Source organism: Suricata suricatta, chromosome 3 (assembly GCF_006229205.1).
Source record: "Suricata suricatta isolate VVHF042 chromosome 3, meerkat_22Aug2017_6uvM2_HiC, whole genome shotgun sequence".
In the NCBI taxonomy this organism is placed as follows: domain Eukaryota; kingdom Metazoa; phylum Chordata; class Mammalia; order Carnivora; family Herpestidae; genus Suricata; species Suricata suricatta.
In genome coordinates this window covers 43001926-43020257 of record NC_043702.1, presented here as the reverse complement: position 1 = coordinate 43020257, position 18332 = coordinate 43001926, and the positions used below count along the sequence as shown (strand labels likewise).

The following is an 18332-nucleotide window of genomic DNA, read 5'->3' as shown; positions in this document are numbered from 1 at the left end:
TTGTCTGTGTTTTCTTATAGATACTGCGCCGACACCAACCCTCTACCTAGAGACCCTTAGGTAGTGGTGTGTGGGCTGGTCCCCCGCATCTCAAGAGTAAAATAATTTCAGCAGGAGTAAAAAAAATAGCTTCTACTGGTAACCACCAGTTTGCTGGCAGGTGGAGTGGGGGGCATACAGGAAATCTTCAGTTATAAGATAAATCTCTCCGGGGATGAAAAGTATAGCCTAGGGAATATAGTCAATAATACTGCAATAACTCTGTATGGTACAGATGGTAAAACTACATTTATCATGGTGTCATAATACATATCAACGTTGAATCACTATGCTCTACACCTCAAATTAACATAATATTGTATGTCAACTATACTTTATTTAAAAAGAAATTTGGGGGCGTCTGGATGGTGGTTAAGTGTCTAACATAGGCTCAAGTCATGATCTCCCGGTTCATGGGTTCGAGCCCTATATCGGGCTCTGTGCTGACAGCAGAGAGCCTGGAGCCTGCTTTGGATTCTGTTGTGTCTCCCTCTCTCTCTACCTCTCCCCCAATTGTGCTCTGTCTCTCTCAAAAATAAATAAACATTAAAAAATAAAGAAATAAAATTCATGTAACTGAATTTTTAAAAAATAAACATAAATAAATTTCAGGGCATCTGGGTGGCTCAGTTGGTTAAGCGTTCAACTCTTGATTTCGGCTCAGTTCATGATCCCAGGGTTGTGGCATTGAGCCCTACCTCGGGCACTGCACTGGATATGGAGTCTGGTTAACATTCTCTCTCTCTCCCTCTCCCCCTCCCCAACTTATATGTGTTCTCTTAAATAAATAAATAAATAAATAAATAAATAAATTTAATAAAATAAATAGAATATAATCTAAAACAATAGCTTTTTTCATCCTGTTATGAGAAAAAGATAGAAAGATATAGGCCTGTATAATATGGGGCCAGGATTTAACAGAATCATTGTATATCACCCAAGGTTTTCTTTCTACCTGCCAATATCAGTACATTCTTTTCCCCACCAGATGTTTTATTTTACTTTTGGTAATAAAAATATATATACTCCCTTTTAAGACTATAACATATTATTTGTCTCTCAGAAGAGGTTAAATATCAAACATAAGAAAAGGAATAACAGAAGAAAGTCTTGATGAACAATTAATATTATGTATCTTCCACAATTTGATATACAAAAAGAAAAATCACAACTTAATGTTGAAATACTACCTTTAGGGATTTTTTGAAAAGCAAAAATCAAATCTTCATTTTTAACGGTGGTACTTTTATGGCAGCTTCTCCAACTTCTTTTGATATATCCACTCCAAGAGGACATCTGCGTCATAATCAGATAAGTCACATTATTTCAAATATTTGCATCCTGATCGGTCACTAGTTCTGCAGGTTATTTGCTTAGAATTCTGACAAACAGTATACATAGCAAGTGTACAATTAGCCGTATGTGATGATGGTTCTTGAATATAAATACAGCAGGAATAATGGGTGAAGAAAAGGCCAGTTCTGTTAATAAGAACTCCAAATTTCAGAATTTTTTATACCACTTTGAGGTATAGCTGACATGTGAAAAGCTATACAACTTTAATGTATACAACTAAATGAGTTTGAGGACTGAGAAGTTTTTGAAAGAAATAGTCTGCTCTCATACTGTAAGTAAACAAAAACTTGAAATTAAAAAAACACCTTATAATTCTCTACAAAGCTGAAAGGGTAAAAACAGTTTACCATACAGCTAATGTCAAATCTACATCCATTCTTACTTTAGAAATTCTCCAGGTTTCTATTGATTCTTTTCTGAGGTTTCAAAAGCTGACTTGTTCCTTTTTCCACCTTCTTCTGTCACTACTGGCAGATGAGGTCTTATATCCTACCCTCTTTCTCTGTTCTTCCTCAGTAAATAATTTTGGCCTCAGATTTCTGCTTTTTTTAACGTTACCAAATGTAAGGCTTCAACTGGACCCTAATCTGAAAAAAGTTACCATTGGCAGCCCCGGCGCTGCCACAGGAAGGTAGCACTGGATCAGACAGTATGTTTTACCTGAGGCTAGGCCATCACCATAGGATATTCCTCCTGCCGCAACAAATTAAACTGTTCGCTTATGGTCTTAATAGTCTGTGGTTCATGTAGCTATAGCTGGACTAAAATGCTAAAAAGTTTTAAACATCAAATGAAATCATGTTGGAAATAGAATTACAGTAGATTATGAAACATAATCATCCTTTACTATTTTTACTATGCCAGAAATAACTTAGACCAGACCTCGATAACAAATTGAAACACTGCGCTACTCTTTGGAACTCTGATTTGGGAGAGGAAATAAGGCTTTCAGAAAACAGCGATCTCTTGACCATTTTCCATTCTGCTACTAAATGAGGGAATTCATCATGCTTACCCACCCACCTATTTCTAACCTATGATTTGTCAAAATGTTTATGATTTGATATTGTAGCAAAACTATTTCTTATTAAGAAGAAGTTTCATGAAATAAATTAATGCAATCTTTCTTCAGGTACCAGAATATTGATGAAAACTTCATATATGAAAGCAAATTCAGGCTTTGAATTTTATACTGCAACTTGCATTGACATTATAAAAGGTGATACGTACTTTGGTTCATAGCGGACGCCTTCTGTGTTGTATAAAATGCCCAAGCCAGCACGCAATCTTTCAATACCATTCCTAAATAAGAATCGTTGAAATAAAACAAATAGACCAAGATTTAAAGACATAACATGATGAAATGGCAATTAATATATACATAATTGTGAGTGAAGCACATATATCCCAAGGCTTACCATGCAATCATAATGCCATTGTCAGTGCACAGTCTGGGAGGAGGACACAACAAAGTGCACTGTGTTGCATTTGTTACAATTTCCAGAGCTTTTCGGATATATAGGTTACTTGCAACGCCTCCAGATACAACCTGACGGAATTGAGAAGACCCAAATCAACAAATACTACATATGGATATAAGTGAAACTGTTAGCTAAACCTGGGGAAAATACAAGCATTATACAATAAGAAAAAAATCACACTTTGATAGGTAGGAAACAGGCAAGTGATATAGCTATATGATAAAAATGTAGAGGAAAAGAAAATCAACAATTTCAATATGAGAATATAATGACCACTATTATTTTTATACATTTTCTTCTAACATTTTTCTAATTACAATTATAGCACAACAATGTTGTTTTTACTTATAAGCAATTTTTTCATTTTATATTATTCTTAAAAAGCTATTACCTTTGATATTCACATAATCTATCTTGTGAATCTACCATCATTTAAATATTTTCTCCTTTTATAAGTTTCAAAAGGATGAAGTTTAAGATATACTTAAACAGGAAGTTTACCAAGGCTTTTATGCAGATTTGAAGAGATTTCATCAAAGGAACATAAATTTGAAGGAAACTAGCTTATTTTTCTAAAATAACAGTAACAGTTACTGCATTTCATTTCTTATTGCAAACCCACTTAAAAATCAATGAGAAGAGGCAGCTTTGGAGTTTTTTGCCACACAGTCTTTACAGATGTCCCATAAAGCTGCCACACCCATACAAGAAATGGCTGTTAGTTTTTACTGGGAATAATTTCACTGCCAGGGCTAGCATAGGACCTAAAGATATCATATTCTGTGCACTGGATCAATTAAGCTCCTAGAAGCAAAATAACATACTGTAAAGTGTTACTATACTGTTTGAAGAGATAATGAAACTTACTAGCACTGCATTACTTTGAGATAACCAAACTCTCTGAGTGTTACTATTATTGTTAGAGGTGATAACGAAACTTACCAGCACTGCTTTACTTTGAGGTAACAAATCCCTCTGTTTGCAAAACAGAATGGCACGATGTGTTCTTTTTGCAATGTGGCATGCTGTTGTGTGCTGTACTGCAGCAGCAATGTGTGCAGCCGAAGACAGGATTTGCCCCTTCTGGATCCCTGCAAAACAAACAGGTATTTTTAGGCACAATCCAGGATTACTTATTTTTCCAACTCTACCAATTAGAAATATACCTTCCTCTTTTTCCTTTTGTGTTATTATCTTATCAATAACATGTTGAAGTCCAGTAAAAGAAAAATCACAATTTTTAGCTCGTTGCATGGGAGGTTTGAAATCAAAATGCAGTTTATGTCCTTGTTTGGCCAAATGTTCTATAGCCTTCCCACCACTCATGGTGGAGCACTCTGGATGTTTTACCAAAGAAAGTCTTCTCGCTACCTTTCAAAAACAAACAAAATTTTGTAATGAGTCATAAAATTGCACATTTTGGAACCAAGGTGCAAAGGAAATGAAAATTACTACAACAAAACAAAACTGGATGAATAAGACATGCTATACTAGCACAAATATGGACTATAGTTAGCAGGTCAGTAAAGACAGTCTCTTGCTCCTTCTGACAACCTTATCAGTAGTGGCCAATCACTGCTCCCCTAACTGCTCTTCTACTGAGGATGAAAAATAGCTTTGAAGTTCACAATGATGGCTTAATGACAGTTTCAAAAATTAGAAACTGTCCATTTCTGCTGTTGGCAGCAGGATTTTTGCATATAGCAGTAAGCTCTGTGTAATTCAGAAACCAAGAAAAAAGAAACCTGCTTGGAGGTGGTGTCAACAATTGTGATGTTTAATCACAAAACTTTGTGCATCTTGAATGTCTTTATGTTGTCTTTATATATGTTCTTATTTCATATTCTTATAGTACTTTACATGGCAATTTCTTTCACATTTTTTTGATTAAAAACATAACTGCATCTGCAAACTTAGCCTTTATGTACTAATCTAAACCTCTTACCATTTTATTAATAATGGGTAAGAATCTTTTATAAAACTATGAACTTTTTCTTTCTTCTTACTGCACATAAATTTTTTTCAGTCTAATATGGTAGTAGTGCATCTCTTACTATTTGATTAAAACTTACACCTTAACAGAAAAGAGAAATTAATTCTTTAATAATTACCTTGTCAAGCATGTCACCTGGTGCTATGTCCAAAGACTTTCCCAGCAGCAGAAAATCTGAAACTCCTCTAACTAATGCCAAAAGACAATGACCTCCAGAAATCAAAAGAACTAAAAAGGGAAATTCTACTTTATTTAACAACCTAATAGTGAGTGCATGAGCCTCCATATGATGAATGGGAATAAAGGGTTTTTTTAACTGGTCTACCAGCTGTAAGCTAAATGATAAGCCTACTCCCAAGCTTAAAGCAAGTCCTGGTTTGACGGTAGTTGCAATTGCTGAGAGTTCACTTGGAGAGACTTTACTGGTAGAGAGAGCTTCTTGGACTATTCGTTGAATATTTTCTCTGTGAAGCTGTTGAGCTACTGGAGGAACAATCCCACCTGTTCTGGAGGAAAAAAAAGTTTTTATAATTTTAAGATTGTGAAAACAGACTATGAAAAGTTTTATTTTAGGGCTGAAGGCATGTTTTCAAATTACTCACTATATAGCTAAAAATGTTAGTTACACATTCAAAGATGTGTGCCATTTAATGCGGCACAGTATAAGAACTCAATATGCAGTGATTAAGGGTGGAATGTCTCTGAGTTTTCAAAATTGTATACAATGAATTCCTTTTGTTAATATAATGGAATCACCAAAATAATCTTAAGAAGCATTTAAATGAAGATGTCTTGAACAAGAAATCAACAGGATAAAATTGGATTTTAGAAAAATTAATCTCTCTGGAGACAGGGAGATTTTTTAAAATTATAAAAGAATTTATATAAGACGATTACATCTTAAACTATGTGATTGTGGGAAGTGAAAGAATGGGGAAGAGAGCCTTGAAACTGTGAAGTTAGACTGGATACAAGGGGAAAGGGGACCAAGGCATCCAGGATGACTCAGATATTGAGCTGGAATGACTGGGAGAAACGAAAGACTAACAGAGAGAAACATGAAGACCGCTTTGTGAAGAAGATGAGTTTATTTTTAAACACACTGCACTTGATTGAGGTCATGGCAGGACAGTAGACAGTCTGCAATCCTGAAATACAGTTTGGGAATCTAGTGCTTAGAGATGATTATTTTGATTTTTGGTCTATATAGGACAAACAGTGGATGACCACTCCAAATGCCAAGAGTAAATCAGTAGGAGGCAAAGTTGGTTTGCCAGCATGTGACTGACTTCCAATCAGAGAAGCAGAGCAATATAATATAGAGTCTACAAAATACACCTCTAATCTCAAAAACACCTTTGAATATGTGATGCTGCTAGTTCTAGACATAGAAGTGAAAATCCTAGGGTGCCTGGGGGGCTCAGTCAGTTAAGGCTCTGAATGTTGGTTTTGGCTCAGGTCACAGTTCATGGGATCAAGCCCTGCTTTGGGCTCTGTGCTGACAGCACGAAAACTATTTGGGATTCGCTCTCTGCCCCTCCCCGACTCTCTTTTGCATGTGCACACTTTCTCTTAAAATAAATAAACTAAAAAAAAATCCTCAGTAAGACCATTAGTTAATATTTAATAGTTATGTATTGTGTCAGGTAATATGGGAAACAATAAAAAAAAACAATCTTATTTCAAGACATCCCCACAGTGATACTATTTTCCTTAATTCTTTTTTTTTTTTTTTGCTGTTTTTTAGTTTGTTTGTTTTTAAGTTTATTTATTTTGAGAGAGAGAGAAAGAGGCAGAGAAAGAGGAAGAGAGAGAATTCCAAGTAAACTCTGTCCTGTCAGTGCAGAGCTGGACACAGGGCTGGAACTCACAAACCATGAGATCAAAATCTGGGCCAAAATCAAGAGTCAGACGCTTAACTGACTGAGCCATCCAGATGCCCCATAATTTCCTTGGTTCTTCAAAGCTACCTTTTCTCTTATATTCTTCAACTCTGTTAATGGCATCAAACATCCTAACCACTTGGGTTTCAGGCTTCATCTTTATCTCCTTTATTTCACTGTCCACATTAAGTGTATCACCATTCCCAAGTTCAAACACCTCTCATTATCTCAGTCTATTCAAAGTCTTCTAACTGCAGTTCCCCAGACAGATTTTCTGACCCTTGGAGTCTATCCTAGATTGTTTTGCCAGAAAGTAAAGCACAATGCTGACCCCATAACTCTTCTAACTCAAAAGCATTTACTTTCTTGAAATTTAGGTGATGTTAGGTGCAAATCCTCCCCCTCTCACTTATTTCTTCCTTCTCCCACTTGCCTCCTTCCCTTCCTTTCTGTGCATCTTCTACATATTTTACCTTCAAAAGATTATGTAGCTAAGCACTAGAGACAGAAGAGATGAGTAAGATTATATCTTTATTCTCAAAAGAATTAATTTGTACATAGTATGGAGAGTCAGTGATTGAGGGTCCAAAAAGCTAATAAAGAGGCAGGAAAACCATCTGGCCACAAAGCTGGAGCCAAACGCTGCCAGGCAATTGTAGGATTTCAATAAATGCGGAGATGAGCTGTGTAGATGGTACCACACAGTTTAATTGCCTGTGTATTCCTCTCAAGCGACCTATGCACTAACTAAACTGAATGTCCAGTCTTTTCTCACATCTTTCCCTTTGCTATGATGCTTACTCACCTGACAATATTTTTTTCCTCTCCATTCATTGAAGGCCTATTTTTCAAGGCCACTAACATCTGCAACATATCAGATGCTACTCTGGGTATCAAGGCATAGTATAGTGATTAATACAGACACAGCCCCCGTCACCATGGAGCTTAGAGTCTATTAGGGGAAACGGTATACATAAGTAAACAAAATTATCAAAAGGATGATGAAGAAAATAAGCAGGTGTGGTGATATAGAATAAACATGGTGGGAGTACCTAATTTATTTTTTTTATTTTTAAAGTTTTTATTTTACTTTTGAGAGAGAGAGACAGCATTAGCAGGGGAGGGTCAGAGAGAAAGGGAGACACAGAATCCAAAGCAGGCTCCAGGCTCTGAGCTGTCAACACAGAGCCCGACGCGGGCTCGAACCCACGAACTGTGAGATGGTGACCTGAGCCAAAGTCAGATGCTTACCGACTGAGCCACCCAGGCACCCCGGGAGTACCTAATTTAGATAAAGTAGTTAGGAGAGGACTTTCTGTGCAGTTCATTTATACACACAAACCTTCAGAACTCTCAGAAATACTGAAAGAACCATGGAACTGAGGCATGGTAGAAACACTTCTTGTTGGCACTGGTTTCATACGTACTTTATGCTGCCTTGTACTGTATGTTGTATGTTTTGTTTTAGGTCTATATATGATGCCTCAGAGAATAGGTTTGGCTCCTTGAAGGCAAGGACTTTCTGGTACTTCACTGTGCCTTATTAACACCTGCCGCAGTCCCTTTTACATAGTATGTAATCGTTAGAGGCTTATTCTGTCTCTTCACATGTATAATTTCTATTATGCTCCCCACAGTCCTGTAAGGCAGGTATTATCCTTCCAATTTTACAGTTGTGAAAACATAATCAGACAGGATAAGGAATTTGCCTAAAATTAGAGCCAATACCCAGTGCCTAAGTGATAATTCCAATACAGGTCTGTGATTGCAAATTACCAACCTTTTTCCCTACGCAGATGTTATAAATTGATATGCTTCAAGGCATATTTGATCTGTTTGGTATTTTAATACATTTCATGTTAGCTACTAACTTTAAAATTCTGGAGATATTACAGTTACATTCTGGATTTCCATTTTCTCTAGAAAATTGTGATGATCAAATAACACAGGCAACAATTGGCTGGAGCTGAGTAGTGACCCCTTCCAGATATCTTCCACTTTATGTACAGCCAACTTAGCTATGTAACCCGATAGCGGTCCTCTGCAAACAGATCAGTTTATAAACCTTGCACCATTCTGTGCTTTAATACAACAGTATATTATTTATTTAAGTACTGACATGGGTTATATGTATAAATGTGAATAGGAATTTTTTTCTAGTAATCAACACAGGTTAGAGATAGGGTCATACTCTCCTAGGATTTCAGTTGAGACCATGAAACATACAGGGGGGCAAAAGAAGAGAAATTACTAGGGAGAAATCATGGATAAATGTTGGAGTTGGGACTGAGTTTAGTTCTTTTTGGCAACAGGATTAGCTAAAGTTGGGACTTTATTGTGGAGAGCCTTAAAAACTGTTTCAGGGTTTCTACAGCACTTATTAGAAGCTTTCACACAAAAGAACTTAGCTCCTAAAACTGAGCTGAGCTTTTATATATGATAAATAGAAAAGAATTATTTCATTTTACCCCCCTCTCCTCCCCCCCCCCCGTGCCCCCCCTCCCCAGTTGGGAACTACCAAGATAATGGCTACTTACTTTAAATGAACTTCAGTTTGGGAATGTATTGCTTCTCCCAAAACATTTCCAGTTTCATCCACAACAGCAGCTGCTGTATCATCACAACTGGTTTCAATTCCCAATACTAGTTTATGAAGAAATAGTTGTCCAGGATGAAAATTGAAACTTCTTAGAAATTCATAAGTTTTCCTTCTTGATGGTTTATAAAAAACTCCCGCTGCCTTATTCAACATTAGCATACTTCCTCTATAGATACTTCCTGGAAAAGAAATGAAGAAACAAATTACTGGGAACTGACATTAACCACTAACCCATTTAGGTAAGCAAAATTCTGAAAACTTGATTTATTTTTCAATATGATAGTTTTGTAAAATTATAGGAAAGTTTTGCAAAAGTTAGCAAAAAGTTTTAAAGGCTGTAGGACCCATTAATATAAGTAACAGTAGGAATGAATATAATGTTCTTTAAGCAGGAAAACAGGGAAGTCAGATATAAATATTTTAGGATTACTATCATGCTGTTCTTAGCAAACTATTCATTATTCTTTATAAAACAGCTAATAGTCACAAGGAGAGTCTTTTGAAAAGTGCTATTTATTGTTTGATAGCTATAATTAAGGCAGAATTGGTTTTTAAAAATCAAATAATAAAGGCAGGATTGAACAGATAAAAAATAAATCCATTCTACTTGAAAATATCTTTCAAAATGAAATTTGATAATTTAGTTTGAAAACAAATATTCACGTAAAGACAATTCAGTCATCTACTTTGGAAACAAATGTTCTTATAAAGTTCATCTTAAAAGAACCACATCTTGTCTAAAACAACTGCAACCTAATACCCATTTTATCCACTGATTTCAATTTTCCTAACTCAATCTCCATTGTACCACAAGTTTATCATAATAAAGATCTCCTCAAATCCTTTTTCCCCCTCAAATAAAAGCAGCCCATCACCAAAGCACCCTGGTATCTTCACACTTTCAAGTATCTAGTTTCATGCCCCCAAATCATCTGTCCTAGAACATTCTGGATGCTTAAGTGGGTCCTTTCCCTACACACTAATGGACAAAATGCGTAGATGAGAGAATAAATATTGGAATTTTTATTGCTCCACTGGGGCAAACGCATCCAGGGATTAGAATGATGAACAACCCTCGCGGAGGACAGTTGTGGGGAATGTAGCACAGACAGACACACCTGGAGAAATTAGGTTTGCAGTCACAAAACCCATGCAAGCCTGCCTCTGCTAAGCATTTGTTTTTGGGCCAAGAAGACTTCCCAAGGGAACCCAGGGGACTTGACCGGTGCAAATCTCTGCTGTAGGAAGCCGAAGGGCTTGTACTGGAATCGTTTTTCCAGACACACGAAAGAATCACTAAGAGAGGGGTGAGCAGTTTCACCCACCTTCCTCGTGAATGACAGTAGCTAGTAGTGGCGTCCTTTCCCTAGCAAAGTCAGGCGCTGCGTTATTGCAGGAGCGAGAGGCCGACTCGTCGCCCCGGAAGTGATGTCATCAACATGGTGCCAGCGTCTCGTCTCCCCGACTAGCTGCTACAGCCCTGGAGGGCGTTACTCTTAATTCAGTAAAAAAAAAAAAAAAAAAAAAAAAAAAAAAAGGTATAAAAGCTGTCTTTGTCCAAGATTCATTGCGGGTACTCACGCGCTTCCCTTAGATTTGTAGTAACAAGACTTTTACAAGATCACAGCTAATGACTGATATAACGGAGGCCGAACGCAGATTTGTCTGACTATACAGCCTTAAGTTCTAAAACACTACCCTATATTAAAAGACAATTTGTCTTTGGCTGGAATTTGGACGCCATTGTGAGAAAAGGATGCAGATTATTCGTCATTCCATTTTAGAGGAACTATCACCACATATAAAGGGGTTGTGGCCTGAAATAGCTAATACTTTCAGACGCAGAGAGTGGAAAAGTTGGGATGACTCCAAGGATTTGATTGTACTAGTTTCTGAGGGAACGAAAGCGCTTCTGATCAGACAGTCTAAACCGTTACTCCCACTTGTTGGAGTAAAAGGTGTGGGGCTGGCCCGTTTTTGTGATTAAAAAGGAAAGGTAGAGATGGTACATATTCACTTAGCATTAAAAAAAATTACCCTATTTTCGCAATGCATTATATGGTTTTTGCTTACTATGTATGCAGCCTTCAGGGTAATATGTACTCATATTCTTGGACCTTGTTCAGGCTTCCTTACCCCCCTTTTATTGGTATGTGAGCTTGTTGTCATTTGTATGAATAGATTTGTCCCAAAGGCTCTCTTCTTCCCTAATGCTAGACCTTAAGGTTTTACTACGCTTACTAAGCAAGGACCTCATATATGCAAGGTTCGATAGGCTGTCACATACATGTGTATCTGGAAAGGCAAAAAGCCCTTGTATAAAAGATAAGTGAATCACGTTTGGGAAGTCAGAGTCTAGTAGTAAGACACAAATACATATTTATAATTAGCAGAATGTTATTGAGAGCTTTTTAGTTGGAACTGATGCTTTCAAAAATTTCACTTATGAAAATAGTAACTGTAACTAACCATAAAGTGGCACTTGCGTTGTACCAGGCAGTGTTGCAGATTAATTTATTTAATACTCACTACAATCCAGTGAGGTAGCTACTGTCCTTATTTTATAGATGAGGCAACTGGACCACAGAGTTTGATGATTTGCAGGTCACACAGCTAGTAAATGCAAAGCTAAGATAAGAAGTTAGGCCATATGGTTCTGGAATCAGTTTCTTTAACTTGTAGAATAAAAAAATAATTTCCTATTTCCTCTAGGATATGTGCCTGACCCACAAAAATGAAAAAAGAAAAATTAAGACCAAAAGGTGAAGAAAAACTGGTTATCCTAATTGCAAATGATTGGTTAGAGGTTACTTTATATGCTGAAATCTAGTCTGATCATAAACACTTTCACATCCGGCACTATTTTGCAATTTGAATTATATTCAGTAAGTGTGTCTCAATGCCCTCTTGTGCACGAATGTGTCAGGAGTTATCCCTTTTGTATATGCTGAAATCATTGGTAGATTCCATCCAGCACTTTTGACTGGTATGGAGTCTTAATGCTGCATTATGTGAAACAGCAGAACCCTAGGACACATAAGAATGAATTTTATTCTTCCTTTGATTGACTGCATGTGAATGGCAGAAAGAAAAGGCACTTATACTAATACATTGGCACGTGAAGGTATACATTTTCCATCTTCTTTATTGTACTAGAGGAGAAATTATTGGTGGAAAGGCATTTATGCTCTCTGAGGTCTGAGCTTTCATACAGATCACATCATACAGTTTGAATGCCACTGGTGGACATTCTCAATGAAATATGGCCTAACTACTGTATCTTCCGCTTGAATTCAGAGTTCCAACTGAATTGAAATATGCTGTTTTGTCTGTGCTATTGTTGAAATTTTCGTTTGTAAGCTTTAGAGGAAAATTACATACAGAATAACCTTTACAATATTCATTTCCTAACTACATATTACTAAATTGGATTTTATTTTCATTTACCACATACTTATTGGGTTCTTTGAGCTGGGAACTTTATTAGTTGTTAGGAATAAAAGATAAGGTTCACTCCCTATCTTCAAGGAACTGAGTCTAATGATAGGTGATTACAATACAGCATTATGGAGGTGTGCACTGACAGTGGGAAGTTGCTTGGAGAAGGTAGTGTAGCCTGCCACAGTTGTAGCCACAGACTAGCAAGACCTTGGTGTGATGACTGGGTTTCAAAATCTTTCTCTTCTACGCTTGAAATTGGTTTATCAGATCTGGATGTGACTGCACTCTGGGGTGCTGAGTCACACGCTCATCTGCTAAGAAATTGCTTTGTAAAAACCGTAATACTAACGTTAATTTATGAGAAATGTGATGAAGGAGCTACAATACCTAAGCTTGCTGGTCCTCACCTTCTCTGTATTGAGCAAATTATGATGAAAGCCAGATCCAAATTATAATCCGAAGATTGTTTGGTAAATATGGAATGAAAGCAATAGAAATGAGTTTGGTGCTTTTAATGGCTAATGTTTCAGGCTCGATGTATCTGTTTCTGTTTGAATCATCTGTCTTACATGCTTCATGGGTTGGATTGTGCTAACAATACACTGTCATTTGCTTTCCTCCTTTTTAAAGGGTTTTCCTGACAAATCTCTCTTTGATGTAGAACATTCTTTCATTAATGGTAGTACTGTCAATCAGGTCTCATCCTTGGAAGATATTTTGTTTTTTCCTTTAGTTGCTCAGCCATTATGCTTATTTTACAAATTTACTCAGATGATTTATTTTATTGCAGTGAAATACATGCAACAAAATTTATCATTTTAACCATTTCTAGGTGTACAGTTCAACAGCATTACATCAAACTGAGCCACCCAGGCGGCCCTGTTCAATGGCATTACGTATAGTCACATTGCTGTGAAACCATCTTTACCATACATCTACAAAACTTTCTCATCTTCCCCAATTTAAACTGTACCCATTAAACACGAATTCTCCATTTCCCCTCTTGACAGCCCCCGGAAACCACTGTTCTTTCTCTTTGACTATTCCAAGTACCTCATGTAAGTGGGATCATCCAATATTTGTCCTTTTGTGACTGGCTTATTTCACTGATTAGCATTAATGTCAAGGTTCATCCAATGTTGTAGCATGTGTCAGGATTGCTTTTAAAGTAGACTAATATTCTATTGTTTGTATATACCACATTTTGTTTATCCATTCATCTGTCAATGGACACTTTGGTTCTTTTCACCTTCTAACTATAGTGAATAATTCTCCTATAGACATGGGTTGTACACATATATCTTTGCAAATCCTTCTTTCACATCTTTTGGGTAAATACCCAGAATTGGAACTGTTGGATCATATGGTAAATGTTTAATTTTTTGAGAAATTGCCAGACACAAATGTTCTGTTTTCAAGTGTATGGGGAGTGTGTATATTTCTGGCAGGGGAGAGAAAGGGTAAGTCTTTCTGTTACTCCCATATGTTAAGTACCATAATAGAGACATAGATTTGATAATTCACAGGAGGGACATATGTTTCAAAGCAGAATCATTGTATCAGGTTTTCATGCAGTAGGTGGTATACTGGTATTTTCTCAGCAATGCCAATTAAGTCATCTGATTTTTCTGTTTCCATTTAAGAAATTGTAACATGAATAATGGATGCTTATCTTCTTGATAATATGCTCAACAGTTTTTATTTTTCCCCAGAATCTGAACGTTTTTCAAAAGTTGTCAGTAGAAACTTTTAAATTCTTATTTAAAAAATCAGAGATTTAAACACTATTAAAATTCCTGTCATAGGAAGAGTTCATTCTACAATGTTAATGCAGTTTACTATGGTTCTTATAATTGAGAATTTATTTTCATCAATATAATTATATAGCTAGAGTGAACACAGTGGTAAGTTGGCCTATCCGATAAACTTAGAATTATATAGAACTTCAGTACTACAGGTTGAGCAACTTTCATAATGATTAGTTGATTATTAGAGGCTTAAACGAGTCAAGAAATGGAATTACACTACTATGCTTAACATAGAATCTATTTCTACTAAACTGTTAATTATGAAATATTTCAGATTATGACGTGTCAAGAATACTATAATCAACTTCTGTGAACCCAACTCTCACTTAAGAGAAAAAACGCCACCCAATGTAGTTTAAGCCTTCTGTATACTATTGATCTAAGATATTCAGTATTTTAAATTTGAGTTTATAATTCTCCTGTGTTCATTTGAAGTGAAATGAAAAATTTTAAACCCCAAATAACAAACTACCTGCCGAATCATTCTTAACTGGAACTGAAATTATGGACTAAAATAAAAACCCAAGGCATTTCATAGCTTTTTTTGACATTAAGCAAAATGAAGGTTTATCTTTGCTATTCTTTACCTACCTTCTTTCCCTGCCGAGTGTTACTCCAACTTTCCTTTTAGATTGTTTTATTTAGACCGGTCTTCCCAGTACTGCACCAGTTTACATTTCCTACATCAACATGTAATATCCATGAAAGTAACTTGAAAATTACTTTTTTATGTCTTATTAGAAGGATTACAAAACTGCACTGGTCTATACTGGGTTGTTGTATTTGTCTTCTTCAGGATTAGCATGAGCGTATTTTGGGGTCCTATTTACTGATGACATATTAATAAAGGAGATATAGAGGAACTATATCGCATGGCAGTCAAGATCCAACTTGAGCTAGGCAAGATGAATAGGTTAAAATTTAACAAGACAGAGTTCCACAGGAAGAAGAAATCTTAGACTTAGCTTAATAAACCCGTTAAGTATGTGAAGGGAAAGCCATCATTTAATGGTACTACATGTTGAGGCTTTAGTGACTGCAAGGTGAATAGTGGTATGTGGCTGTTAAAATAGTTAAAATATGAGGCTATATTAAGAAGGGTGGGGTGTGTGTGTCCAGAACAAGGAAAGTGATACCGTTGTAGCAACACCACATCTTATCACCTCTTGTAGTTAGTTCTAGTGCTTATGAACTGCAACTCAGAACGGCATTACCAGGATAATAGGCGAAATTTGGAATATCATTTGGACAATAATAATGAAAGCTCTGGTAATGCTTATTCAGTGCTGCTAACAGTTTAAAAGTTAAACAACCAAAGAGTTATGTAGAATACAGATTAAATTTTGGCTCAATTTAAAACAAGTTATAAATTCCATTACAAAAATGCAGTCTAATAAGTTTAAATCCTCCTTTATTAACATTAACACAGAACTGAATCGTGCGTGGTGGTTAACAAAAATTCAAGGTAAGGTAAGGGGTTGAAATTACATAGCTTCCTAGGTCTTTTCCAACTCTTAGAATCATGTAACTCCACATGGCTAATTCACACAGTCATTAGTTAAGGAGATATTATTAGGCCCCTTAGGATATTAATAGTTTAATAGATTATAGTGCCATAAACCTAAAAAATATAGTAAAAAAAAGGGGGGGAGGGTGGAGGAGGTCAAAAAGACACAGAAGCCAACTTGGAAATTACCATTACAAATTGTGACTTTCAATGGCCAAATCTGGATGACAATTTGAACAACAAACTAATAAGGATGATAATGCATTGTAAACCAAAGAATAAGGTATCTGTTGAGTCCAAAATTATATAAATGATTGAATAGATAAATGGAGAAGGGAAAAATCTTCCTTACAGAATCCAATAAATAAATGTAGAGGAAATGAAGGAAATCGAAAACCACCATGGAACTCCACAGTAATAATTGTTGCAGGAAACATTCACCAACAAATGCTAAAATTAGTGGCACTTCTGGGCTCATGCATATTTGGAAACTGCCACTGTTTCCTGACTTGAAATTAAGAGCAATTATACCATTAGCAGTTAGTTTTGTTCCAAATAATAAGTCTTTATAGGTTTTTTTTAAAGTTAGTTTTTTACATTAAACTGTTCAAGCTTTTGAAATTGGGAAGTTTCCATATTTAACACAACCATTCACCTAGTGTTAAGACCAAGAAAGCACATCCTCAGTTTGGTCACTACTCACCCCTTCATCTGCCATTCCCCTAGTCTGAGCTGCCTCTTGCTTGTGGCACTTTGCCAACTATTCTTCCTGCCTCCTGTTCCTTTACACTTTATTCTCAACATTAGGCAATGTTTCAATAAAATCAGATCCCTTTAATCTCCAGTATAAAACCATCCAATGGCTTTGTCAAGCTTAGAAGAAAACTTGCTTATAGCCTTGGTCAATAGAGCCCTATATGATCGGACCTATACCTACTTCTCTGACCTCATTTGTTAGCATTCTCCTTGTTTATTACTCCTCGCTAGTCCTAGTGGCTTAAAAACACACCTTCATCCCTGACCCAGGGCTTTTAATATTATCATTACCTATCTATCAGTATGACACTGCTTTCAAACTGTATCCACAATACCTACAACAGAGTGGGCCCACAGACACCTATTGAATAAATATTTTTATTTTTTTAAAATAGTTTATTGAATAAATATTTTTAAAACACTGTAGGGTGAAGAGTGTGAAGGGAGGGAAGCAGAATGCCTGTATTAACGAAAGATTTCTATCTCTGAAGTCTGTGCAAAAAGTAAGCCTATAGAGGTAAACTTTAAAATGAAGAAAAAGAGGGGCACCTGGGTGGCTCAGTCAGTTAAACGTCTAACTTCGGCTCAGGTCATGATCTCATGGGTCACGAGTGTGAGCCCTGTGTCGGGCTCTGTGCTGACAGCTCAGAGCCTGGAGCCTGTTTCAGCTTCTGTGTCTCCCTAGCTCTCTACCCCGCCCTCACCCCTCTCTCAAAAATAAACATGAAAAAAATTAAAATGAAGAAACACAAAGTAACATTTTTAAACTACCTTAATCAAATTTAGTTGCTTAAACACAACTGAAAAATATAAATGACGTTGCTGACTGAATTTAGAAATTATTTACAATAATCTTACACCAAAGAAAAGTTTTATTCAAGTATAGATTACCGGTTTAAAAAGAGATGGGTAAAAGACAAACATACAAAGGTGTATCATACAATGGATTTCCAAACTCAATACTTTCAAAATATAAAACAATGATCATTACCCCTAAAAGTCAGTTTATTGAAAAAAAGTGATTTTTCAGTTGGTCTCTAACTCTTCATTCGGTTTTGTTTACAGATGTTACTGGATTCTTCAGTCTCATCTCATATCAGAACTTTGTTTTTGACATGTTTACTTCTCAAAGTAGTATACAGTTATTTCTTGCAATTAATTAACATCAGCTATAGGAAGCTTCTCTAAGTCACAAGAATTCAGTATGGTTGTTGCTTTGGAAAGAGTACTACTTTGGGTTATCTACGCTAGGACCCATGTACTGAAAGGCAAAACATTAATGGGCAAAATATGGAGAGTGAGAGCAGGGGGACTAAGAAAAGACAACATTTTCTTTTACTATAGACCTGCTAAAGAAGACTCCATCATTTACTTTGCTACCACTGCTAGAGAAGCAGTTTCTGCCAGCCCACAGGTTGGCTATATAGTTGTCCATTTTATGTTTCCTTTTCTAAATAACAGCATACTTT

At 36.2% G+C, this 18332-nt stretch overlaps 1 protein-coding gene across 5 annotated transcripts in view; it reads right to left on the bottom strand.

Moving 5' to 3' along the window:
• Positions 1 to 10860, bottom strand: part of OSGEPL1 (O-sialoglycoprotein endopeptidase like 1) — a 15209-nt gene extending 4349 nt beyond the window's left edge. For 2 of the 5 annotated variants that reach the window (XM_029934260.1, XM_029934259.1), the window contains exons 1-7: positions 10470 to 10656; positions 9290 to 9530; positions 4988 to 5375; positions 3819 to 4247; positions 2814 to 2944; positions 2626 to 2697; positions 1230 to 1335 (exon numbers count right to left, since the gene is read on the bottom strand). In XM_029934260.1, the coding sequence (XP_029790120.1) occupies positions 1257 to 1335; positions 2626 to 2697; positions 2814 to 2944; positions 3819 to 4247; positions 4988 to 5375; positions 9290 to 9530; positions 10470 to 10503 (1374 nt within the window). In that variant the 5' untranslated portion in view covers positions 10504 to 10656 and the 3' untranslated portion in view covers positions 1230 to 1256. Of the gene's footprint in view, positions 1 to 835; positions 1336 to 2625; positions 2698 to 2813; positions 2945 to 3818; positions 4248 to 4987; positions 5376 to 9289; positions 9531 to 10469; positions 10657 to 10676 lie in introns of those variants that run through there. The other 3 variants (XM_029934262.1, XM_029934261.1, XM_029934258.1) reach the window with 3 other exon arrangements.
• Between the last annotated feature and the right edge of the window lie 7472 nt (positions 10861 to 18332).